Source organism: Cricetulus griseus, chromosome 2, assembly GCF_003668045.3.
Source record: "Cricetulus griseus strain 17A/GY chromosome 2, alternate assembly CriGri-PICRH-1.0, whole genome shotgun sequence".
NCBI lineage: Eukaryota > Metazoa > Chordata > Mammalia > Rodentia > Cricetidae > Cricetulus > Cricetulus griseus.
In genome coordinates, this window is record NC_048595.1 from 83,318,405 (window position 1) to 83,346,221 (window position 27,817).

General features: G+C 42.9%; 1 protein-coding gene across 1 annotated transcript; it reads right to left on the reverse strand.

The window, feature by feature from the left end:
• Positions 1–598: 598 nt before the first annotated feature.
• Positions 599–27,767, reverse strand: CUNH9orf43 (chromosome unknown C9orf43 homolog). The gene is made up of 15 exons (XM_027400312.2): positions 27,625–27,767; positions 27,157–27,253; positions 20,288–20,440; positions 20,039–20,177; positions 15,059–15,113; positions 13,560–13,660; positions 12,163–12,223; positions 9,258–9,433; positions 8,482–8,620; positions 7,874–8,111; positions 7,562–7,641; positions 7,316–7,376; positions 3,550–3,632; positions 2,448–2,517; positions 599–2,227 (listed from the first exon to the last, which is right to left on the reverse strand). The coding sequence occupies exons 1-15, from the start codon at positions 27,646–27,648 to the stop codon at positions 2,019–2,021; spliced, it is 1,686 nt and encodes a 561-aa protein (XP_027256113.1). The 5' UTR covers positions 27,649–27,767; the 3' UTR covers positions 599–2,018.
• Between the last annotated feature and the right edge of the window lie 50 nt (positions 27,768–27,817).

Consider the following 27,817-nt stretch of genomic DNA (forward strand, 5'->3'; position numbering starts at 1 on the left):
GAATGAGAAGGGTCCCCATAGGCTCATACAGTTGAATATTTGGTCCCCAATTGGTGGAACTATTTGGGAACGAGTAGGAGGTGAGTCTTGATGGAGGAGATGTGTCACTGGGGACTGGCTTCAAAGGACTTGCACAATACCCAGTGCTCTCTCCCTCTCTGCCTCATACTCTCAGATCAAGATATAAGCTCTCAGTGGTTCTTGCTGCCCAGACTTCATTCCATCATCATGGACTCCAAGCCCGTGAAACTGTGAGAGTGAACTAAACACTTTGTTTTATGAATTGCCTTGGTCACTGTGCCTTATCACAGCAATAGAAACATAGCTAAGAATCAGTCTATTCTCATGAACTAGAAGCCCATCATCATAGATGCCACACCTGACATCCAATGCAATATAAGAACCAGCCTAAGTCTGAGACCCATTCTTCGTGTCTCTATCTCCCATTCTGATCAGCTACACCTGCAGATGCCCCAGGCCCCATGCCCCATGCCAAAGCTCTGACTGCATGCCCTCTAACCAGCCATCTTGTAACCACCTCAAACCCAGCAGCACCATAGATGACAGGCTCAGGAGAGAACCTTGCAGAGGCCAAGGAAGCAAATGTGAGACCATTTAGTTAGGGAATTCTGGGGGTCCAGACACCAGTGGCCAAAAACAAAAGAAACAAGACTTCAAGAATGTATGCTTGGGAGACGCAGGGGTCAATACAATCAAAATACATGGTATGCATTATGATGTCATCAAACAATGTTAAGAGTTGCATTTTAAAAAGAAGATATGCTTGTCATTGGCCTTACAGACTCCTCCTTCCATGACAAACAACATTAGGTAGAAAATCAAAACAAAGCAACAGCAGGTCTTTCTAAAGTATGTAGTCCAACCCAACCAAGGGTTTTTCTTTCTTTCTTTCTTTCTTTCTTTCTTTCTTTCTTTCCTTTCTTTCTTTCTTTCTTTCTTTCTTATTAATTTTTATTTACCAAGAGCCTTTTTTAACAATGCCCTAGGTACTGAACTTAGAGTTTTGCTATATTATAGTCCCTTTACTTTTATGCAATTTTCAAATTTTACAGGTTAAAAGACTTTGGGGATTTTTTTTTAATAGTAAAAGTTTTTTTTTTTTTAAGGACTAAACACAATGAAAAATACATACAAAAACCAAGTTAGAAGGCTCCTGAGACTTTGGAATTCTGGGTCTTTGTGAACACTGACATTTCTCTGAAGACTAGATTTCTTAGAAACTAGAAAGCTAAGCTCTTCAAAGATGGAATGAATTCTAGGAAAAGAGAAAGAAAAAAGGAGGGGGATGTCCAAATTACAAGAGACTAATCCATACTAAGAAAATGCAACTTATGGACTTTGTTTGAATTCTAATATAAGTCAACTGTAAAAAATAAAAATAAAAATAAATAAAAAACCTTAATAAGACATGGAAATTTGAATGTGCTTGGATATGTGAAAACGAGCAATCAATAATAATTCTGTGAAATAAGATAATTTTTAGGTTTTAGTGCTTTTTTTTTAGAGACACACTGAATTATTTGTAGGTAAGATCAACTCTAAGGTGGGAGTACCACTCAGTGACTACCACCTGATAATGGTGCAGACCCCATCACCAAAGGAAGCCACCTCCAGGGAACGGGAGGAGCAGTTAGGTATAATGTAGATGTTCCCATAGCTGAATCCAACTTCCTACCACTACAAAGTAGATTTCAGAAGAGAGATAAAGGGGACCAAGAAAATAGACACAAAGAACCGCTACCTCCTGATAGAAGGAATTGTGTTTAATCGTGGAAATACTCGGCCCTGGAAAACTTTCCTATATTTGGTGGGATTGGGGGTTTTTTCTCACTCATTTTGGAGGTAAGAAGCAAATGAAAGCAGGGCCTTTAATCCCTGGTCCTGCTGGAGGAATCCAGGGAACAAAAGTCTCTCTTTTCTATCCAACATCCGAGGTCATTGTCCTCCAAATACCAAGAACAGCTCTGGCTAAGGCCGCCCCATGTGACATCTCCAGCCTAATCATCCAGAGACACCTCACTCTGTGCCCTGGAAAGACGGTTCTCCTCATCTTCCTCAACACTGGCCTGAAGAATCCTCAGCAGTTTGAGCTCAGGGTTCCAGCCAGTTGTATCAAAATTTCCGGACCGGCTACTGCCTTTGCTGGAAGTCATTTCCACCATTCTCTCGTCCAAGTCACTGTAAATGGACTCATATATTTCAGGACCTAAAAGAAGATCCAACCATTAATACCATGGCATATTTCTCCCAAATAACTGTGACAAGAGGCATTTTAGAAAAGAGCAGCTCTCTTTAGGACCTCTCCAAAGCATAGGGCTGTGCTCACACACATACCCCTCCACCCCCGGGCCCCTCCCCAGAAAGTCAGCCATGCACAGGGTCAGCTCTCCCCATTTGCACGCACTTAGTAAAATTCCTCCACTTACTCTCTTCATAGATGTAGTCTGTGTAGTAGCTGTCGTAGTCATATAGGTCTGAGTAGTCGTCTATGGAAACCTAAAACTCATCAAGGTAAGCAGAAGAAACATGAGTCTGCACCTTAGCAAACTAAAAGAACCTTCTAAAAGACACTCTTCTTGGGAAAATTAACATCCAAGACAAAATAAAAGAAAGAAAGCCTATATCACACATTCTTTGCTTTCAGGCCACCCAGATAAAGCTAGAACCCACTTCTCCCCATTTCCAGAAATCAACCAAGGGAAGCCTGCCTCCAGAGATGGATGCCCACTGCTCTCATCAAGAGATGTGGTCTATTTTCACTCCTGGAAATTTGAGTAAAATCATGACTTTTTTAGCCAATCAATGGTGCAAGAAGTAACACTGTTTTAGCTCTAAGTTCATAACTTAAGGAGTGAATAGAAAAAATAATAATTAAAAAAGGAAAAAAAAAAAAACCCTGAGAGATGGCTCAGCAGTTAAAAGCAACTGTTGCTCTTGCAGAAATGTTTAGTTCCCAGCCTCCATATCAGGAAGCAAGTAACTACCCACAATTCCAATTCCAGTTCCCAGTGATCTGATGCCCTCTTGTGGCCCCTGCAAGGCACTGCACATACATAATAAACTCCCTCTGTCAAGTAATAACATACACGTAAAATAAATGTATTTCTTAAAAGATAGAAAGTGACTAGTCTGTCAATAAGCACCAATAAATCACATACAGAGAAATCATAGACAAGAACACAGCCAACTTAGCTAATAGCTCCCTCCCAGTGGAACTCAAGTAAGAGAAGAATGACTGTCCAGTCAAACAAGACTTATTAGAAACAACACATCATGGGCTAGGCATGGTAGCGTGAGCTTGTGTTCATAATCCTCTTGAGGTTGAAGGAGGAAGATCAAGTCTGATAACATCCTGGGCTACATAACAAGTTCTAGGCTAGCCTGGGTTACATAACAAGATCCTGTCTCAAGGGGGAAAAAAAAAACTAACTAAATAGCTAGATCATCTCAGCTTGTACTTTGGGATAGTTTGCTACACAGTAAGAGATTATGGAGACTGCCCCAGCAGATACCTCGGTGCACACTCACATGTTTCACAGAGGTTTTTTCCTCCTCCTCTTCCTGCTGCTTCTCCTTTGTCTCACTTTGCTCTTCTGATGGGATTCTTTGACCTGGTAACACAAAGTAGGTTCAATCCTCTTCTTACTGGCATTTCAGGTCCCATTGTTGGGCTTCCAGTTTATCCCTAGAGGAACCCCCTATTCAGAACAAGATAAGGCCTTGGGGGCAGGTGAATTCCATTTTTGTCAAGGAGTATCTTTTTTGTTTTTATAACTGATGAATAAAAATATTGTACCTATTTATGAGTTTCCATGTGATGTTTCAAAATATGCATACCCCATGTAAAGCCTTCTGAGATGTTTGTGAGCTGTTTTCCTAGGTTGTAACCATGTCTGCTAGAGACTAAAAGTGAGAGTAGAGCACATGCTAAGAGACCCAATGCCAGCAGTGGTGGGGCACACAGCACTCAGAGGCAGAGGCAGGTGGATCCCTGTGCGTTCCAGGCCAGCCTGATCTACAAATCGAGTTCCAACACAGCTGGGACAACACAGTGAGACCCTGCCTCAAAAAAAGCGGGAAGAGGGCTGGAGAGATGGCTCAGTGGTTAAGAGGACCGGCTGCTCTTCCAGAGGACCCAGGTTCACATCCCAGAATACACAATGAAGCTCACAACCATCAAAAACTCTAGTCCCAGGGGATCAGAAGTCTTCTTCTGGCTTCCTTGGGCACCAAATGCATATGGTCCACAGATACACATGCAAAACACCCATAAACATAAAACAAAATTCAAATATAAAAAGAGAACCCCAGGCCTCTTTGTGGTCATTGCTGGAGAGGCAGGCACCAAATGAAGCCCAGTCCCTTATGACTTCTGACTGAAGAAGGAACCATAAAAGGCATTTCAATGCACCTTTGCATACTCAGGGGAATGTCACGTCTTCCCCTCTTTCCAAAGAGCTATCTGGACAATATGCCCATTAAAGGACAATAAAGTTCATGTTGTAGGAGAGCATCTCAAACGTCATCAAAGTGGCAAAGCAGTCCAGGTTTTCAAGAAGAATTGTGTCCTCTATGTTGAATAAGTAGAGCAGATAAAAGCTAATGGCACAATTGTTCATGTGGACACTTGTCCCAGCAAGGTATCATTACCAGGCTAAAGCTGATCAAAGAAACATCTAAAACAAAAAACCAAGTCTCACCACATAGGAAAGGAAAGAGCAAACACCAGTGATGGGGAATGTACTGTGTATGTTTATCTTATTGATTGTTGAATAAAATACTTTTGGCCAATGAGACAGGAAGTTAGCAAGGACTAAGAGTCAAAGAGGATTCTGGGAAATGTAGTAGAGAAGTGATGATCCAGGCAGGAAGTGACATGACAAGGAGACTCATATCTAAGCGAGGAAACAGGAAGTGTGTCTCTTTTCCCCTCCGCTCTTGCTCCAGCGGCACAATGTGATCCACCGGCAAGGAGGGACGCCAATAAGGCGTCTGATAAGATAAGTCTTATAAAATATATAGGTTTATGATAGTTAAGACTGAGCTAGCAGATGAGAAGTCCTAGTCATTGGCCAAGCAGCTTTGAACCTAATACAAGTTTTTGTGTATTCATTTGGGCCCTAACTCAGGCAGGCAACTGGCGTAAAGCTCACACGTGGCGGTGGGGCTCAGTTGGCTTTTGGTGGAAAGATTTATCGTAACACACCAGGGAGGAACAATTGAAAAATGCAGGAAGAAAGCAATAGTATATGTAACTTGCATTCAAAACTGGTCACTGAAAGAGACAGACAGAAAGACAGACAGAAAGACAGACAGACAGACAGACAGACAGACAGACACAGAGCAACGCAGGATTCCTCAAAGAGGTACAAAGTGGATCCCTGAAATTATCAGCAGCAAAAGAAACTGGATCTCTAAGATGGGCATGGCAGTGCACTCCTGTCATCCCAGTACACAAAAGTAAAGAAAGAAGGATCAAGAGTCTGAGGTCAACCTGAGTTCCAGGCCAGCTTGGGCTACACAGTGAGAACTTGTCTCAAAAAGGAATCAGGAAGCTGCTAACTTTGTCTCCATCCATTACTACCCCTGTTTGAGAATGTCACTTGTCCTCCTCTGGTGATACCTCCAACAGACCCATGGTAGTTTCTGAATACAGGCCCTAGGGTGTGTCTTTTACACACGATGTTTTCCCACCCACATCCTTAATGCACCCATCCTCTCTTTCTCAGCCCTCTCTAGTCAAACAGCTTCCAAGTACTCTGCTAAAATAGAGCACTTCTGTTGTTTTCATGAGCACTGCTTCTCTCACCCAAGCTTCACACTAGCAACACTAGACAGTTTTAACAGACATTGGTCCCTGATTCCAGAAATACTGATCTAAAACATGCGGGGTTCAGGCTGGGTGTTAAGTTTTAAAAGCTTCTCAGTTGGCTTCAGTGTGCAGTCAGGATGGACCTACTGACCTGGGACATAAAGGGCAAACAAACATAGGTTTAGAGAGTCTATGTAGGCCCCTCTCTCCATGCTCTCCCTTAAACCCTCTCAGCCACACTAAGCTGTTACACTAAGCAAGATGCCTTTTCACAGGCCACTCCCAATTCCAGAAACTCTATTCCCACATCAGGAACCCCACACATGTTTGAGATCCAATTCACCAATCATCTTTTCTGTAAAGCCCATCTCAACTCAGGGAGGACAGGCCACTGCTCTGAGACCATAACTCAGAGAGGCATTCCAGTCACCCAAGCAAAGAAGCTCTTGTTGGGAGAGCATCAGGAAGAAGCACAGAAGGTACCAGAGATACTTGTGGGAGTGATCATCCTGGATATGAACTCACCTGGGACAAATCTCCTCCTACCCTGGGCCTCAGCCTCCTCTACTACCTACATAAAGTCGAGACCCTTTGTAGACCTTCAGGCTAATGGATAATGCCGATACCAGAGAACAGTGGGATGTGAAGCAAAGCAAGAGGACAGCATCCTTCTCAGGGACATCTCACCTGAGCCCTCTCAGGACCCCAGATTGCAAAATGAATTCTCAGAATTTGTTGTTTACAGAGTAAAACCAGCAATACACAGTCTGAGCAATGCAGCACACACAATCTTGCAAGATTCTGGAAGAGTCTTCCTTGGACTTTCCTACTTTGCATTCAGCTGACAAATGTCAGCCAGGAAGCGTTCCATGTTTCCCTCAATCGTATGAGATCAGAGCTCCAAAAAGAGAGGTACTGTTCTGCATTTCAACATGAATACCAGTCAAAAAAGGCTGCCTGTTGAGTACTGGCTACTGTTGATACAATGTGTGACTGCCCGCTGAGCCCAGATTTTGGTGGGGAAACCAGAGGACTCTTGAGAGACAGGATCTGTCTATGAAACCCTCAAACTTCCAACCATCCCACCTCAGCCTGTGATGTACTGGTAGAGGCATGTATCACTACACCTGCTTCTCACTCTAAGCTTTTTAAAGGAAGACCTGAAGAAAATACAGCTATGAATCAGTTGTCTCTCAAATGCCTGTGGGCAGCAGACATGTAGCCTAACCTGCTTGGTCAGTAACTATTTAGTTCAAGAATGACTTCAGGGTAGACCAGCCAGCCAGACTGAGCATTTCCAGAACAATTCTAAATGCTTGACAAAGGCACGTTCTAAAATGACAAGAGCAAGTTTGACTACTGCCCTTAGCTACATCCTGGGATGCCATCACTTGACTAATCGTGTGTGTGTGTGTGTGTGTGTGTGTGTGTGTGTGTGTGTGTGTGTGTGTGTGTGTGTGATAAATGTCGACTTATACATACTTAACTGGCCCTGCACATAACTCTGCACATAAATCTTCTCTTTCTTCTGCACCTCCTGAAACTACATAAGAAGGAACTGAATTAGGACTTATGGAAACAAAGAAAACTTTTACAAAAAGAAAGAACTTAAAATGGCAGCCAGATAGTAATGTCATAACCACAACCAACAGACATGGGGAACCCATCTTCTCAGCTACCCCTTCCCAGCCCTCACTGTACCCATACCCAAGAGGCTGCCCTCACTACCTGTTTCGGAATAGAGGTTTTCACCTTCCTCTGCTGCTCCTGCTGCTCCTGCTGCTCCTGCTGCTGCTGCTTCCTGAAACCTGGTAACCAGAGAGGCCAGCTCAGTTCTCTCCCCCACCAGGAGTCCATACCTTCTGCTAGGCTACCTACTGTGACCTGCCCCACTATGGTGACTCTCCTTCCCTGGACAGGACTAAGCAAGAAGCTGCTCTGAAACTGGAGTCTCCTAAGTTCTCCATGTGACTGTGGCAAGAAATACACCTGAACAGGGACCATGAGAGAACTATGTGGTGGCAGAGGGGAGGATGGTACCTAAAGGTCCAGGCCCAGCTCCTTCGCCTCTCTTCAGGTCGCGCCTGGTACGTAAAGGTCCAGGCCCAGATCCTTCACCTCTCTTCAGGTCGTGCCTGGTACGTAAAGGTCCAGGCCCAGATCCTTCACCTCTCTTCAGGTCGTGCCTGGTACGTAAAGGTCCAGGCCCAGATCCTTCGTCTCTCTTCAGGTCGTGCTGCAGCTTCCTCAGATGTTCAGGGAACCGCAATGATGGTCTCTGCCAGAAAAAAAAAATTAACAAAAAGCTCATGTGTGGGTCTTTCTTTACCCCAAGCACATGTATTCACCTAGTCTATAAACACTATAAACACATTTTGAGAAGCACATTTGTCAGTGGCTTGTACCAAGGTCCAAGGAAGAAGGGAAAGGAGTTGCAACCAGAGTCCAGAAAACCCAGAGGTGTTCCTCCCCTTGCCCCTTCCCCTATACTGGCTTTTACATCCATACAATCCAGCCCTCGGCTTGCAAGGCCTGGATTCAGAGTGTCAGGCAGAATAAAGAATGGACAAATAACTAATTCTTCCTGTCTGGATGACAGATGGGGTTGACCTCCTTGTAGGCCTTCTCTGAGGCACCATGGTTCTTACTTGCAGGGTGAGGCGGTGTACAGTTAGATACATCTTAGAAGAAAGAGCGCTGTCGGGTCGGGTCTTTCTCAGGGGACGATTCTGTGTCAACTCTATCTTCACCTTAGGATAAGTCATGGCTTTCTCATGTGCCAAAATGCTAACAGGGACAGAGACACCCAAATAGTCAGCAAACTTTCCAGTCAGCTCCCCCCAGAGAGTGGGACTCAAAAGAAAGAAGAAAGGGGCTCAAATCTAGAGAAATTTCCACTTTAGCTCTGGAAAGGCTTGCTTGAGCCTTTCCCACCCAACTATAATGACCACAACTGAGTCTATTAAGGGCTAACTCTATGCCAGACTCCTATGCTTTAGACCACTAAAATTTACAGCACCCCAAGGTGAGATATTATCATCCTCCTCATTTTTGCAGATGAGAAAAACTAGGCAGAAATGAGCTATGTAAGTTACCAATAATTCACAAAGCCAGTTTCAATATGCAATTCAAAGGTGGTCACACTGCAAACCACATGCACTGTTCTGCCTCCCAAATAGACAAATGTCCATAATTAATCTATGGGGGAGAAAAAGGAGAACAGGAGTTCAAATGAGAGTCTACACAATATGCTTAACCGGGAGCCTAGTAGCAGGTCAGTGCTTGATGAATGATGGTGATGATGACTGTCACCCTGCCTGTTAGTAATCCAAACAAGTGGGGTCTCAGCTTGCTCCCTGTCACCTTTTTCAATTCCAGTAAAAAGCAGGGCTCTGGCTGTCCCCACTGACTTCATGATACTCACCACTCCTTCAAGAGATCCTGGGGAAGCATGCTGAATTGGGCCCATAAAGGTATGGCGTCAGAACCTAACTGGTCAAGTAAGTGCACCGGGGAAGGAGGAGGTACAATCACCCCTGGACTTCTCGAGTGTGTCACTGCATACTGTCTTCCAGAGAAATATAGAGATGGCTTGGTTTTCTGGAAGAAAAACAGTGCAAGGGACTCTCTGAAGCATTCTCATCAAGTCTGCTTCTTCCCACCAATATTCCACCCCGATGAGTGAAGCCCCTTGTTTCCAGACTGTGAGTGTCAATTTGATTGAATTAAAAACAAAAACAAAAAAACCACTGAGGTGAGGTAGGAGAGATGGCTCAGGGGTTATGACCATTGGCTGCTCTTCCAGATGTCCTAAGCTCAATTTCCAGCAAGCACATGGTGGCTCACAACCATCTATAATAAGATCTTATGCCCTCTTCAGGAATGCAGTTATACATGCAGAGAACTCATCCATAAAATATAAGTAAATAAAATTAAAAAAAAAAAAACCACTAGTGCAGCAGGTGACAGGGCTCAGTGGGTAAAGACACTTGCTGCACAATCTGGAACCCATGATAGAAGGAGGGAATCAACTCTCAAGCATTATCCTCTGATCACTAAATCCATACCATGATACATATGTTTACACACATGTGCACGCAGGCACACAGAAACACACACACACACACACACACACACACACACACACACACACACACACACACACACACACACAGTAACAACTGGTGGTTTGAAAGACAATGGCCCCCAAAAGAATGGCACTATTAGGAGGTATGGCCTTGTTGGAGGAAGTGTATCACTGTGGGGGCGGGCTTTGAGGTCTCTTTTGATCAAGCTTCCCTCAGTGTGACTGTCAGTCGACTTCCTCTTGCCTGCAAGATCTAGGTGTTAGTATTCAGGCATCTGTACTGGCCTGCCCTTAGGGTTGACAGGGTATGTCCTCAGCTGTAGTCACTAAGAGCACCACCTGTGCACATTTACTACATTCCCTTTTAAAAGAGCCCTGCCCCCATCTCTGTCTGTCTGTCTGTCTGTCTCTCTCTCTCTCTCTCTCTCTCTCTCTCTCTCTCTCTCTCCCTCTCTCTCTCCCCCTCTTCCTCTCTCCCTCCCTCCCCCCTCTCTCTCCTTCTCTGCCTGTCTCTCTGCCTCCCCTTGCTACCTCTCTTTTCTCTTCAGCTGCTACTGTCACCAGAGGTGGGTCTCCTCTCCTCCTCCCCTTTTTCCAATTCCCTTTCCCTAGTAAAAAAAACTCCTCCACGTGAGCTCTGTCATATGAAGTCTTTCTCTCTGGTGCTGCTTTTTACATTATAACAGTAGGACTCTCAGGTACTCCAGTATCACGTCTGCCTGCATGCCATCATTCTCCCTGCCATGATGATAATGGACTGAACCTCTAAAACTGTAAGCAGGCCACCTCAATTAAATGTTTCCTTTATAAGAGTTGTCGTGGTCATGGTGTCTCTTCACAGCAATAAAAGCCCCAACTAAGACAGTGGCACAATCTGGAACCCATGATGGAAGAAGAGAATCAACTCTCAAGAGTTATCCTCTGCTCACTACATCTATACCATGGTACATATGTTTACACACACACACACACACACACACACACACACACCACCACCACCACCAACAACAACAACAACAACAACTAATAAAAATGTTAAAGAGATTAGCAAAGCACCCTCTGGGTGTGTCTGTAGGGACTCCAGAAATAATCAGACCATGAGGCCACTAGATGTAATGAATGGATTAATCCCTTGATGGGTTCCTAATATGATGGCTTAATTGGGACACAGTAAAGGGGAGGTGGAGCCTGACTGGCAGCAGTAGGCAACTGGAAACATGGTCCTAGAGACTACATCTTTCCCTAGCCTCTTCCTGCACTCCTTCTCCTTGCATCCAGTCTGCCAAGAATAGAACATGCCACATGCTCCTACCATCCCAATATTCTGCCAAGCAACTACGTCGTGTGAACCCTTTAAAACTTGAGCCAGCATAAATCTTTCCACCTGTGAAGTTGCTCTCTCAGATATTTTGGTGACAGCAATAACAACAAAGAATAACACATAGACCCACTTCAACTTTTCCCACCTTCTCCTCCATGAAGGACACCCAGTTTCTCCCTTGTTGGGCTTCTAATATGCTGTTCCAATGAGATCAAGTCAGGATCAATTTGCTTTTCTGGAGAAGCCATTCACTTATCCCCTGAACAAACTAACAATTACCATCCAATTAGGTGCCAGACAGAAAGTGAGAGTTGGTCAAGGAAGGAAATGGAGCAGGAACTACTTCCAGAAACACAAGATCACATTTACCAGAAAGGCAGGCTTGGGGTTGGGAGCCCAGATCTTAATAACTCCTGGTCCACTGGAAAACTATCCCATCACACTGGGGATTTGCTTTTAACTGACAGAAGTCCCCCGTGATAGCCACTACTTCCTTCTGTCCTCTCTTCAAAGAGTTTCTTACCTTCCCACAGAACATAGACAGGGAAGGGGTCTGAAGATGTCTGTAGCTATTACTAAAGAAAGGGTTTTGTGGGCTGGAGAGATGGCTCAGAGGTTAAGAGCACCAACTGTTCTTCCAGAGGTCCTGAGTTCAATTCCCAGCAACCACATGGTGGCTCACAACCATCTGTGATGGGATCTGATGCCCTCTTCTGGTGTGCAGATATGCATGGAAGCAGAGTGTTGTATACATAGTGAATGAAATCTTTAAAAAAAAAAAAAGAAAGAAAGAAAAGAAAGGGTTTCGTTCACAGATTTTGTTCATAGATGAAAAGGGGTGAGACAGGGTGGGGAAAACCTAAAAGAAAAAACCATCAACCCTACAGAATCATTTCATAAGGGACAGAGCATAGAACTCACCTCTCCCAGTTTCTTTCTCTTCTCAGGCGATCTGGAAAAAGCAGACTTCTTTCCAACTGAGCTTGAAATAAGAAAAACTAGAACTCATTCCCAGACATTTTAAATAGAAGCACTAAGGATATTTGTGAAAGATGGTGGGAAGCTGCACATTTCATTTCTTTCATACAACCACCATTCTATCCCTGGCCCACCTACCTCCATGATTTCTTTACATAAAAGAAAATGAACTTCTATAGCTCTTGTTGGTGACAGCACACACACACACACACACACACACACACACAAAGACGGACAATTTGGGCACAAAGAGAAAGTGGAAAAGAAATAAGATTGATATAAATGAGAAGGCTGTTTTATTGTTGTTATAATTCAGTCACTTAACAAGAATTGAAAAGCCAAACACCTTTCCTACAGTTGTCAATGTTAGCAAGCTTTGGGCTTTCTCTCTGCTTATGCACAAGGTGCCCTAGGCCTCAGTAATGAGATCAAAATTTCATATGTTTCACTGAGGGCTCTTCTACTCATTTTTGAAGAAAAACAAAATTTAAAAAAAAAAGCCCAAAATGTGTTTCTTTTAAGTGAAAGGGTTTTGTTTTGTTTTGTTTATGTATTTCAGGGGCTGGGGCTACACATGCCACAGTGCTCTTGTGGTGATCAGAGGACAACTTGTAGGACACAATTTTCACCTAACATGTGGGTACCAGGGATCAAACTCAGGTCATTGGGCTTGGTGGAAAGTGTCCTTACCTGCTAAGTAATCTCATGGACCCAGCACTTATTTCTGAAACCTTACAAACAAATTTAGCTTTGGGAGGAGGACTGCAAGATGGCTCAGCAGGTAAAGATTCCTGTCACCAAGCCAGATGACCTGAGTTTGATCCCTGGGACCCAAAAGGTGAAAGGAAAGGAGAGAACCAATTACTACAAGTTGTCCTCTGATTTTTGTAAGTCATCCTCTGACTTCTACAAGGGCACCTTGGCATGCTGCCCCCACCCCCAATTAATAAATCATTTTTAAAAAATGGAAAGTCATGCCCCCAAGCCCAACTACTACAGCAAGTTGTCTTCTGACCCCTACACCTGTGCTGTGGCACACACATGCACACAAGTACAAATACAACAAATGTAAATAAGCTGGACTCTGTCTTATATGCTCTTTACGTCCCTGTAGAATCTGAAGTACAGAATTCCCACAGCAGGCATCTCACAGTAACATTACAATAGAGCTCCGGGGCCTTAAGAGGCAGAAGCAAGCCTGGACCACCTTCTGTGTTTGGCCTGTGGCTGCTCACAGTGAGGGAGTGAAAAAGGAGACCACAAAAGGGGTCTGCGGAAGACCACAGGGAATTTAAAGAGGATGGGTATCAAAGCCTCTAAGTTCTAGACAGGATGCTCACCTCACAATCTTCTCCGAATCTTCTGGAACCCAGGTTACAACCATGTTTCTGACATCTTCTGGGAAAGGAAGTTTTGCCTCATTCAAATTCAACACTGAAAGCTAGAAAAGGTGTCAATGGTCTGGTACTGAGCACCAGCAGGAGGTTGGGGCCTCAGACCTAATACAGTGTTGTTATAGCCACCAAAAACCATTTGGTGATTCAGAAAAGTATTTATTTAAAGATTTATTTATTATGTATACAGTGTTCTGTCTGCATATTTTGCCTACAGGCCAGAAGAGGGCACCAGATCTCATTACAGATGGTTGTGAGCTACCATGTGGTTACTGGGAATTGAACTCAGGACCTCTGGAAGAACAGTCACTGTTCTTAACTGCTGAGCCATCTCTCCAGCCCGAAAATTATTTAAAAACAAACAAACAAACAAACAAAAAAACCTTCCAGCTGGGCATTTCTTTAGTTTCACCCTGTCTGTAATTATAGAAATCCATATGTGCTAACATGTTAATTTCCCCCACCCCTGAGATCAATCACACAGCACGAGGGCTCAAGGAAATCCTATGAATCATCTAGTTCATATTCTGTTTAAGATTTTTTCAAACTTATTTTTTCAAAGTTATCAAAAATACAGTCTTGCCCACTGATCAGACTTGGGAATGTAGAGGCAGGGGGATTTCTGTGAGTTCCAGGACAGCCTAATATACATAACAAGTTCCAAGTCATGTCTCAAAAAAGCAAGAAAGGGGAGAGGAGAAAAGAAAAAGACATAGAGAAACAGGACAGAAAATATCAGAATACTTCCCCTAGGATGAAGGTAAAGATTATTTTATGCTCTTTGTATGTTCTTTTTGACTACAAAATCTAACATTGTTAGCTGGCATATAAAGTAATGGGTTCCATTATAACAGTTTCATACATGTATATAAAATCCATGTCTAACCATGGATCACAGTTTTTAGTTGGAGTCATCAGACTAATGTAATGACCTTAAGACCCATTTTAAGCCTGTCATTTCGGCAATCTAAGTTCTCTGTTTATGAAATGAGAATTTTTACTTTAAAACTGAATATGTTCTATATAAGAACAGAAAGAAATCCTTACCTATTCCAAACATTCACAAATCACTCCCATGTGTCTAAAGACAATTTGTGGAGCTATTAGCACAGAGACAGTCTAGCATACAGAAAGGACGGCTATTATCTTCCTCATTTGATGATGCTGGGGCTGGAGAGATGGCTCAAAGAAAAAGACCCAGATCCAATTCCCAGCACTCAGATGGTGGTGGCTCACAACCATCTGTAACTCCAGCTCCAGGGGATCCAATGCCCTCTTCTGGCTTTGGAGTACCAGGCACACACATGGTACATAGACATACATACAGGCAAAACAACCATACACAGAGAATAAAAATTTTTAAGAAAGAATAATGTCAAAGGCAAAACATTCCCACTAACAAAAAGAAAAAGGTAGAGGAAGCAATTTTTAAAACTGTGACTTACTTTGGGAGGTCTAGAATGGCTGGTCACATCTTTGTCAAGTAAAGCCTTCTGAGACCTGGAAATAAGTTCCAAGCATGAAACAGAGTTAAAGGAAAAAACAAACGAATGGAATAACAAAGCTCATGCTCTGAAAACCTAAATACTTACTCTGAAAACCCATATACTAATCAAATAAACACAGGTACTCCTACACAGACATTGTACACTGCACTTCATACCTAGGTATCTCAACCAATTTAATCCATAGCCTATGCTTCTGTTTCTAACTATAGAGAAAGAAGTACAGCACCTTAAACAACAGTGGATTAAGGGCCAGTGAGATGGCTCAAGGGTAAAAGCACTTACTGTGCAAACCTGGCAACCTAACCTTGATCCCTGACACCCACACTGGAAAGACAGAACTGACTCCCCACAGTGTGTCTGTGCTGTTTTTTTGAGACAGAATCTTACTATGCAGCCCTGACCTCTACACATGCAGTGTCACGCTCACATGCTTGTACACATACACACACACACACACACACACACACACACACACACACACACACGGGGTGGGGGGAGGGGGATCAAGTAAATACAATTTTTTTAGGTTTGTTAAGGCTGGGCACAGAAGTCCATGCCTTTTATCTTACCACTTGGGAGGCAGAAGCAGGCAGATCTCTGTGATTCAAGGCTATTCAGGGCTGCATAGTAAGACCCTGTCTCAAAAAAACAGCACACACACACACACACACACACACACACACACACACACACAGGAGAGAGAGAGAGAGAGAACCTGAGAGAGAACCTGTAATGTTTTCATATCATTTGTTCCTCATTTTAAGACATCTTAGGCCGGGCGTTGGTGGCGCACGCCTTTAAACCCAGCACTCGGGAGCAGAGGCAGGCGGATCAAGACCAGCCTAGTCTACAAGAGCTAGTTCAGGACAGCCTCCAAAGCCACAGAGAAACCCTATCTCGAAAAACCAAAACAAAATAAAAAGAGTAATACAGAGGTATGCAAACAAAGAGTCCACTCATCCTGACTTATGAAGGCTCATGTGATGGAGACATTACTTTCACTGGTATTTTCTACAGCTCAGCCTTACCTCTGAGCACACATCATTTCTGCTCTGTGTTCCAAACTCTTGAAGAATGAATGTCCTCTCACTTGCAGACCCCTGCATATGTTAGTCCTATAGTTTGGAATTTCCTCCCTGCCAGCTTCCCACATGCAAGCCTCCCCCTTCAATATGCTGCTACAATTTCAGGGCTGGGTATCAATGCTCCCTGTGCAGATGACAGTGTCCTAGATTAGGAAATCTTTCCTGTGCTCCCATAACCCCAGGCAGCAGTCCTTTTAGGACACTCCACACTGGATATGCACCCCCCAACCCTGACCCTGAGGTGTCTTTACCTCCCCAGCTAGGATGAAAGACTTTGTGGATAGACACTGTCTTATTTCTGTGAGATAAACAAAACCCTGTTGTATCCCCAACACCCAGTCTGGTGACCCCCACTAAAAACATATCTGTGAGCTTCATATGTGACTAACTGTGTTGATCTATTGTTTGTACAAATAAAGCCTGTCTGAAGATCAGAGGGTGGAGCTTGCCACTAGCTAACCATAGAAGTCTGGAGGTCCGTACAGACAGACAGGAAGTGAGATGACTGGGCGGAGAAAGGAATGTAGGCAGGAGGAAACAGGAACTCAGTCTCTTTTCTGATGGGAAACTAGTGAGGTAAAGGTGGCTTTGGCTTGCTCCTCCTTTTCTCTGATCTCTCAGCATTTCCCCCTATATCTAACTCGGGGCTTTTATTATTAAGCCCTATTAGAACTCGTGTTACAGCTAACAAATGATGCTATGACTCCTGCTATCAAAAGGGCTTACATCCAGGGGAGCAAAGAGGATATAGGGTGGGAACACATTCATAAACATGGCAGGAACCATCACTGCTGGAAGAACCAGCACTCAGGGAGAAAGGTAAGAGGTAAAACTCAACCTTGACAGTGGAGGAGGTCATATTCACTCATTCATCAGAAACCTGAGCTTCCACTCTGTGCCACACACTGATGGAGACACAGGAAGAATTGGAACACTAGGCATCTATCCTGGGCCCTCTGGAAGGGCGGCACCATTAAGCCCATCTCTCCAGCCCCAGCACTGACATTTTAATGCAGGGAGACTGTGAACTGATGTCCCCACTCTCACTCCCAAAGTCATATCAATATTAAAGAGTCTGTAAAGCTGAGTGACTGACTGTGATCGTGGAGAGTTAAGATGTTACAGATCCAGAACCAAATTCTCTCAGCTGTCTTTCATTCCTTGTATAACCATTTGTTGTCCAACTCTGTGTCTGACCTAACATGCTGTAATGTTCAGGTGAAACCTTTTGAGATGTATTAGCATATCATTCATTAGCTGTCAGCCACCTAACAGCTAAGTAAGAATGTCATCATGTAGCATCTGAGACCTATAATAGAGATCTCTCCTGCTTTGTAGCAAGTAACCTCTGTGTTTCAGGCCATGATCATTCCTATTTGGCTAAAGAATGAATGATCTTATATTCCTTTTTGCTATTGTTTTTTTTTTCAGGATTTCTCTGTGTAACCCTGGCTGTCCTGGAACTCACTCTATAGACCAGGCTGGCTTCAAACTCACAGAGATCTACCTGCCTCTGCCTCCTTAGTGCTGGGATTAAAACATGGTCCACCATGCCCAGCTTGCATTCCCTTTTACCTGAGAGCTGTGTTTTGTGGCAATAAGGCAAACAAATCAATAAAAGGCTTCTCAGATCAGGATTCAAAGCAAAAGAGGACAAATCAAATGATGGTCAAGGTGTATATTTTAAATAACGTGCTCACCTCTGTGAAGAAGAGATTCTTAAGTTCAAACTAGATGACAAGGAAGAATTAGCTGCAGGAAGATCTGAGGCAATTTTCTCAAATGGGCAACTCTGCCCCCAAGGGACATCTGGCAACATATGGTATATTTTAGGTTGTCACAGTATCAGATGAGGTAGTGTCGGCTTGCAATGGGTACAGACAGGAATGAAGCTCAATGACCAATGACACACAGCACAGACCCCAGTAATAACTATCTGACCCAAAGTGTCAGTAATGGTGGGTTGCAAAACACCAGTCTAGGGAGCAAACTGTAGGTGCATGAACTGTGGGTGGGAAGTGTGGAATATGTGACAGACAGAAAGGACAATATGGTTGGAACCTACTGAACAAGGAAAACTGACATTTAAGGTAAGGTCCATCAGGAATGCAGGACCTCTTGTGGCAGCATAAGCCTACAGGGATTTAATGAAGAAGAGCAGAGGGAAGAGAAACTATAAAGGTTGAGAAAATTGCATGGGTAAAGTGTTAGAGACAGCAAGTCACCAACAGAAAAGCCAACTGGGCTCCAAGAAAAAGTTGACATCAGAGAGCAAGGACCATGACTAGGGAGGAGTACAGCAGTATGAAGTCTATAACTCTAGAATGAGCAGATTGGAAGGAATGAATGTGTGATGAGATGGGCAAAGCATTATTACTAGACGCTTAATCTGTTGTCCCTAATGGAAAACTGTTAGTGAAGAGGCAGGAGAGCACACTGGAGGTCATTCAGGAATAGTCTGGGACAGAGAACACAGAAGGGACAGATGGAACAGGAGCTGGCTAGTGAGGGGGCTCTCTGCAGCACTGGCACATAGGACCTGGCAGAGCAGAAGTGTGCCTATGTGCAAATGTGGGGCCCAGCCCAGGTACCTGGCTGGATGTTGATGCTGTTTTCTCAGGGCTCAGGTCCTAGAGAATCAGAGAGTAGTCCTAGTCTCTCCTATACTACCTTCAGCCTAAGAAAAAGAACCAGATTGCTTACATGGACTGGAGAAAAGAAACCACTTCAAGGGCAGTGCTTGGACTCTGGGCAGCAAGGTCTTTGAATTTTAAAAGCTGAGGTTTCCACAGAACTGCAATTTCATGTTTCAGTAAAACTGGGTGGCCAGGCTTTGCAAGGGATTAAAGAAAAAAAGCCACTAGGAGCTTACAAGTAGTTTCATATCTAAAAATAAAAAATAAAAAGACAGCATGAGCCAGGCATTTGGGAAGCAGAGACAGATAAATCTCTGTGAGCCCAAGGCTAGCCTGGTTTATTTAGTGAGTTCCAGGACAGCCGAGATTATGAAGAGACATTGTCAAAAAAAAAAAGAAAAAAAGAAAAGAAAAGAAGAAAGAAAGAAAGAAGAAAAGGTGAATAAGGAAAGAAGGAAGAAAGAAAAGAAAGAGAAAATGAAGGAAGAAAGGAAAGAAGGAAGGCAGACTGCATGTGTTCTCTGATGATCCTCAGAAACTGATAAGGTCACCCCATTATTGGCTAAGTTGTGCCCCAACACCTAAAATTTACTCGCTGAGTTCCTAATCCCAGTACTTGAGAATGTGACTATATTTAGAGACAGACTCCTTAAAGAGATAACTAAAATGAGATGAAGTCCTGTGGGTGTGTCCTTATCCAGTAGGGCTAGTATGTTTATGAGATTAGGGTAAGACACATAAGAAGACTGAAGAACAGAATGTCATTCTCTAGGAGAGGGGCCTAGGGAAAAATAACTAACTCCTTGATCTCAGACTTCTCACCTCCAGGATTCTGTGACAATGAATTTTGTTAGTTCTACTACCCAGGCAATGGTACTTCACATGGGCAAACCAATACCGACCTAAATTACCCTGCTTCTGGAATACACATGTGGCTGTTTCCTTCAGACTCTCCTCTCCCTGTTTAATACTTAACTTTGAGTATGTTCCACTTTGCTGTTTTGTTTTTGGTAACACTGGGGGTCAAACTCAAAGCCTCTTAGGTACTGAGCAAAGGTGTCTTATCACTGAGCTACATCCCCAGCCTCAGTATTTCCTTTTAAATCCATCCTTCTCAGAGTCATTATATGAATAAGAGAAACGCACACCTGGGACTTTGAGACAGTTTGCTAAGGAAAGATTCCATGATCACTTACCTGCGGTGACACCTGGTGGCTGGTTTCGACAATAAAGACCTCTCCTTAGGGAAATGTGATGGTTGTGGCTGAACCACCCTCTTCGGGGTCCACAAGCAGGTATCCATGATATTTACAATGGTGAGTCTCGGGAGTTTATCTGAAGAAGCGGACCAGAACAAACCGTTTAACCTACTGCCTGGAGAAGGGAATCAAACGAAAACATTATAAGGACTTTGTGAAGAAGACAACAGAGGCTAGCCAACGCACCTTCCACTTCCCGGGGAAATTTGCTGGATGAGTCCAGAATCCTAGGGTGGCCCCTCTCAATCCGTCGGAGAGTTGACCAGCATTGTGGATGCTGACAAACTGCCGAGTTGCAGATGGTTTCATCCCACTGATCCTCATTTGGCAAGTTCATGTCTATAAATGGTTTAAGACAAAACCCAATCTTACCATGTTTTAGCCCTCTGGAAAATTAGCAGACACACACTTTAGGGTTATTTTTTTAATGATTTATTTTTATTTAATGTTCATTGGTATTTTGCGTGCATGTATGTCTGTGTAAGGATGCCAGAAGCCCTGAACCTGGAGTTAGAGACAAGTGTGAGCTGCCATGTGGGTGCTGGGAACTGAACCCAGGTCCTTCAGAAGTGCTCTTAACCGCTGAGCCATCTCTCAGCCCCAGGGGTAATTATTTTTATACATTATACAGCCATGCAGTCCAGATCTCAATTTGAAACAAAACAATAAACTGCCTATTGAACCCATATAAGTAAATGTTGGTCACACCCAAAAATAGAGTATTGAAAAACAAGCAAGTATGAAGACAGTATGAGGTCAAAAGGCAAGTTTGGGAGACTATCTTCAAAAGCTTTTTTAATTGGCCATTTACAGCTGAGTGACTTGAGACTTTCCCATTCTGCCTCACTCTCCTCGTCTGTAAAATGACAAGTCTATTTCAGGAACTACCATTAATTTACAGACATCAAAAAACTTGCTTAAGACTGACCATGGTGTTGCACACCTTAAATCCTAGTGCTCAGTAAGCAAAAGAAGGCAAATCTTTGGGAGTTTGGGGTCAGCCTGGTCTACATAGTGAGACCCTGTCATCTCAAAGAACAAAAAACAAAAACAAAAAAATTGCTCAAATAATTCAAAAATAAATATCAGAGCCAAATGCCCATGCATGTAATCCCAGCAGTTTAGGAGGCTGAGGTAGGAGGATTAATAGGAATTTGAAGTCAGCCTAGGCTACATAATGCATTATGAGTCATCCTCAGCTAGTGTGGGAACTTTGTCTCAAAAAACAAAAGTAGGGTCTCTTTCCCAATGTTCCTCTGAAGAGACAGGCAGGTCTTTGTCCCCCATCTCTTTTTCTCTCCCTGTCTGCCTCTCTTTCTCTCTCCCTTCCCTTCCCCTACTACTTTTCCTTTCCCCAAAACTTCCCACATTAAAAAAAAAAAATGTAGGGCCAGGGAAATGGCTCAGTGAGTAAAAGTATTTGACAACAAACCTAACAATATGAGTTTGATGATCCCCAAAACCCACGTGGAAGGAGAGAACTGACTCCTGCAAGTTGTCCTCTGGCCTCTCTCTATACACACACAGATTATGCATGCAATAGAAAGCCTGGGAAAAACCAGGACTGGGAGCTGACTTGATGGCTGTGGAAGTGCAAGCCTGAGGACCTGAGTTCAGCTCAGCAGCAGCCACACAACATCCAGTCATGGCACTGTACTTCTATAACCTCAGTTCTGGGAAAGCATAGGACTTGTTGGTCAGTTAATCTAACTGCCCTGGCCATCTCCAAGTTCAGTGAGAGACCCTGTTTCAAGAAATAAGGTGGAGAAGGAAGACACTGGGTGTCAACTTTTGGCATATATATATATATATATATATATATATATATATATATATGTATATGTATTCTGTATGTTCAATACATACCTGCACACACACATGAATTACACATACACACACACTGAAAAATATATTATCAACATCTTTTCCTTTCCCTCTTCATTTATCATTACAAAAATTCCACCATCTTTGAAAATTACAACCAGTTGAGACAGGAATACAGCTTTAATCCCAGCATTCTAGCAGGAAGAGGCAGGTGCAGCTATGAATTCAAGGCCAGCATAATCGACATAGCAAGTTTCAGGCCAGGCAAGGCTATACAGTGAGACTCCCATCTCAAAAAGAAACCAACAATAAAAATTCAAAGCAATGAGGTCACAGAAGTGCTATTTATCTGGCTCAAGCCTTTAGAAGGCATTCTTCACTTTTCAAAATGCTATAATAAAAACAAAACAAACAAACAAAAAGCTGGGTGGTGGTAGTGCACGCCTTTAATCCCAGCACTTGGGAGGCAGAGGCAGGCAGATCTCTGTGAGTTCGAGGTCAGCCTGGTCTACAGTTAGTTCCAGGACAGCCAGGGCTATTCAAACCCTGTCTTGAAAAAACAAATGCTATAATAATCACTACTGGTGAATGGCTTTGCTCAGACTGCAAATTACATGGCCTGTTGTCAATTCAGAGACCACTAACTTTTCATCTACTGCCTGTGTGGTCTTGACCAAGTAACTTTACCTGTCTCAGGCCATTTCCTCCTAAAGATAGTGGGGGTCCTACATAAGATTGTAAGAGGGCTGGAGGCCTGGCTCAGCAGTTAAGAGAACTGGCTGCTCTTTCAGGAAACTTGGGTTTAATTCCTAGCACCCACACGATGGCTCACAACCTTCTGTAAAACCAGTTCCAAAGGATTACATACTCCACAGATACTATAATGCATGTACGTGGTACACACATTCAAACTAGCATCACTACACATAAAATAAATTTTAAAAATTTCATCGTAGGAACATACATACCCACACACATACCAAGAATTAAAGAAAAGGAGAGGGGACTAACAGGGCACAAGAGATCTGAATGAAGAAATGGGGAAAATGAGGGGCTCTGACTAGGAAAGGGGGAGATAAATAGAAGGAGGAAGGATGATAAAATAACAGTAGAATGTCTGAAAAAGTCAAAAGGAATCATTCCTTTTTCCAGACAAGGTTTCTCTGTGTATCTCTAGCTTTCCTGGATCTCACTCTGTAGACCACGCTGGTCTTGAACTCACAGAGATCTGTCTGCCTTTGCCTCCTGAGTGCTGGGATTAAAGGTGCACGCCACCATGCCCAGAAGGAATACTTTTAACTATCTACCTAAAAATAGCTATATTTCATGTAAGTCAGTATATAAATAGACAAAGAATTTAAGTGAAATTTACCCATCTGGGCTAAGAGTACTCCCTCTAAGATCCATAGACCATCAACCAAAAAACCACACTAGGTATGAGAATCCCTCTTTTTAGTTGTTGGTCAGGGTTGTCCACGCGACTCCCAAAGCATTATAGGCTATTGCTATTGTCCTTGGTTGCCCCCAAAGGTGGAAGGTAAGTCTCTATTACTGAAGACATAATACACTTCAAACACATGGCTCAGATTAACCTGAAAACTTCCTCCCTAAGGATTATCAGAGAAACCATCAGTGATGCCCATGAGCACATCCATGATCATCATGGCACCACGACTCTAAGGGTGAAATAGAGGCATGCAGACCTTGGTGGTAACCAACAGCTCTCTAATGAGACTTAAGACCTGCTTAGCAAGTGGGAAAACATGCCTGGTACTGGAAGCCTTGTCAAGTCCTTAGGTCTAGGAAAGTTATGAATCGTGGAGGAAAACCTACAACTACCAATTTACTAAACCAGCATAATCCCTAATTTATACTCTAAATATATGTCCTTATACCCACAGGTAAGTGTGGTTCTCACCCCCTCATTAAGGAAACTTCTCTTTGCATTACTGAAAACCAAATCCAATCAAAATGAGGAGTTATAGAGCCCTGGTACATCTACAACACAATCCCTATACAACAAAGTGAGTTCTAGGACAGCCAGAGCTGTTACACAGAGAAACCCTGTCTCCAAAACAAACAAACAAGAAGAAATGTCAGAAGTGTTGTGAAATATTATTTTAACTGGGCAAAGATGTGTTACATGTGTTTATTCTACAGAATATTACTTTAACTGTGTAAAGGTGTGTTACACTTGTTTGTGCTGCCTTTGTTTAATTATGTAAAGATGTATTGCATTTATTTCACCTTGCCTGCCTAAAGCACCTGATTGGTAATAAAAAACTGAATGGCCGATAGTTAGACAGTAGAGGAATAGGTGGGGCTGGTGGGCAGAGAGAATAAATAGAAAGAGAAATCTAAAGAGGAGAAGAAGAATGAGGGAGAAAGAGAGGGACATGCCCAGGGCCAAAAGCCAGGCAGCCACCAGATAGGAGAAGCAGTGAAAGTAAGATATACAGAAGGAAGAAAGGTTAAAAAAAAAAAAAAGCCCCAAGGCAAAAGGTAAAAGAAACAGGTTAAGTTAAAAGAGCTAGCTAGAGGACAGGACAGGCAGTGGTGGTACAAGCCTTTAATCCCAGAACTTGGGAGGCAGAGGCAGACTGGTCTTTGTGAGTTCAAGACCAGCCTGATCTACAAGAGCTAGTTCCAGGACAGGCTCCAAAGCTATACAGAGAAACCCTGTCTCGAAATGAGCCTAAGGAGGCCAAGCATAACTAATAAGGAGTCTCTGTGTCATGACTTGGGAGTTGGTTGGTGGCCCAAAAAAGAAAACCTGATACACAGAAGCTATACTCATGAAGTCCCACCAACATGACTGCCTAAACATGAGCTGAACAAGAACACCACCAATAGGCATGCTAACAGAGAAGAAGGAAAACTCATGAGGCCTCAGCCCTTGACAGTGAACCACAGGCAACTAAGGAATGATGAAATCTGAAGAAATAGTCTACCCAGGGAAGATCATACCAATTGGTTATTCAATACCAAATGGTTAGCCCTGAAAACATACAAATAAATTATTCAGACTGAGCAGATGGTATTTATGTGTGTATAAGGGGTTGTGTGTATGCATATATATATATATATATATTATATATATATATATATATATACACACACACACACACACACAAACACACACATGTGTGTAGCAACAAAGAAAAAGAGAAGGGGAACTTGCATGAAAGGGTATGGAGAAAGGAAAAGGAAGGAGAAAATGATTTTATGATTTTATGATCTCAAAAAATAAAATTATTTTTTACATTGTAAAAGCATACATACACATATTTGTATAGACATAAAACAAAGGAAAGAAGGTCATGAATTTAAAACAGAAAGGGGGCTACATGGGAAGTTTTGAGAGAGGAAACGGAAGGGGGAATGATGTAATTATATTATGATTTCAGAACTTTTTTATTTTTGTAAAAATTGTAGAAGCATCGCCAGGCATGGTGGCACACGCCTTTAATCCCAAAACCGGAAGACAGAGACAGGTGGATCTCTGTGAGTTTGAAGACAGAATGGTCTACAGAGCGAGTTCCAGGACAGCCAGAGATACACAGAGAAACCCTGTCTTAAATAAAGCCGGGCGGTGGTGGCACACACCTTTAAGGCAGGCGGATCTCTATGAGTTGGAGGCCAGCCTGTTCTACAGATCGAGTGTCAGGATAGGCTCCAAAGCCATAGAAAGTCTTGAAAAACCGAAAAGAAAGAAAGAAAAGAAAAATGGTAAAAGCATCAAATAAGGCATAAGTTTTTGACATATAACAAGTCATTGATGAATGTTATCAGGCTAGGGAGATGCCTCAGTAGCTAAAACTCTTGAAGGACAAAGCATGAGGACCTGAGTTCCTGAGTTCAAATGCCCAGAACCCATACAGAGCCAGGCACAGTAGCACATCTGTAATCCCATTGCTCCTACTGTAAAATAGAAAGCAGAGACTAGGGCTGGAGAGATGGCTCAGAGGTTAAGAGTACTGGCTGCTCTTCCAGAGGACCTGAGTTCAATTCCAGCATCCATATGGTGGCTCACAACCATCCCTTACGAGATCTGGTGCCCTCTTCTGGTGTACAGATAAACATGGAAGCAGAATGTTATATACATAATAAATAAAATCTTTAAAAAAAAAAAAAGAAAGAAAGCAGAGACTAGAGAATCCCTTGAAGCTTATATGCTAACTAGCCTGGCATATGATGGTGTAAACAGCAAAAAAGAGATCCTGTCTTAAGGTAGAAAGCAAAGACCAACACTCAAGGTAGTCTTCTGACCTCCATTCCAGCAGAGCATGTGAATATCCATTATATGCACATATAAGTACATACATTATGCACACACAAATAAAATTATCCCCAAAATAAATATTATCAATCCGCCTTTTAAAAATGTTACATAGTCCCTACAACTACCTTATTCCTTTTAACATATAATTGCATTTTAGTCGTCTATTTTGTGGCCACAGGTGCCATGGTACACATGTGAGGGTCAACAGGAGCTCATTCTTTCCTAAGTCCAAAGACTGCTCAGGTCCTCAGTCTTGGTACAAAGTGTCTTTTCCCACTGAGCCATCTCTGATCCCTGTTCTAAACAGCTTATAGTTTAAATCAGAAATAGGAAACTATTGGCCTGGGTTGCACCTGGCCTATGACTTATTTAGCTTGGCAGGCATTTTGAACATCTTGAAAATGAAATGGTCCATAATGTTCAGATTTTTGGCTTTTCTCCTACATCAAAATTTCTGACAGCACCAGTTCCAGCTAAGTAGTGGCTGGAACTAAGGCTTATGACTTCTTTAAACCAGGCCTGTTTTAAGTGTAGAGTTCTTTCCACCAAGACCATTCATCATTCTACCTGCCTTGGTAGGTTGAGGTTTTTGTTTGTTTGGTTTTTTTTTTTTCTCCCAATAGAGAAATATGTCTTTGTAATTACGTCTCCATGAAAAGTAGGAAAACAAGTCTTGGAACATGTTGTAAGAAAAAAGAGAGGAAGACACACATACACACACACACACACTCACAGAGGGGGGGGCGAGAGAAAACATTAGTTTCTCATGAAGAATTTTTTCTGTACTTGATATGAAAATTATATACCTTAAAACACTATTGAAAATGTAAAATCCTGTAATGACTTTAATGGGGAATATGTACGAAGAATCACTTAATGAATTAAAAAATACAACTTTAACATGGGTTGTTTTTTTTTTAATGAGAACGAGAATATGATGCATTCTTACAATCCGATGCTTCTCGCCCTTTCAGTACCGGAGCATTCCAAACTGAGCCCCGAAGTTTCATCAGGCGTCTCTCGATATCGGCAGCATTGCAGCTGTCCTAATAAAATAGTTGGCATTAAAAAAAAAGATTTAGATAAAGTTTATCTTTAATACGATTATCTCAAGTTGTGAGGGGAATAAGATTAAAGATGGACATCGGTAAATTTACATGCAGCAAAACTGGAAGAAAATCTCCACTGAGTTCCGAGCCAAAAAGAAAAAAAAAAAAAAAAGTGAAGGATTCAAGTGTCAGTCCGAGATTCCGCGGGATACAAGCAGATTCCAAATAGTGCTCTGTTCTGCACCTCTAGGGACAATGCAGAGAGAGAGAAAATGCTCCGAGGCTTTGGCCACGCCCACCTTTGCCCAAGGGGTCACGCCCACCTAGCCCAAGGGGTCACGCCCACCTAGCCCAAGGGTCACGCCCACCTCCTCCGGCGAGGCCACGCCCATCTCGGCCGTCGGAGTGTGGTCCCACAGGCTCAGTCTATGCCTTCACCTTCCATGCTAGGCACCATGCCCCCCCGTTGCCTAGCAGCGGCGCAGGGCACGATGGGAGAATAGACGGAAACCTCAGAGAGCCAAATTTAGTTTCGAAGGAAAGCTCCAGCGATACTGACAG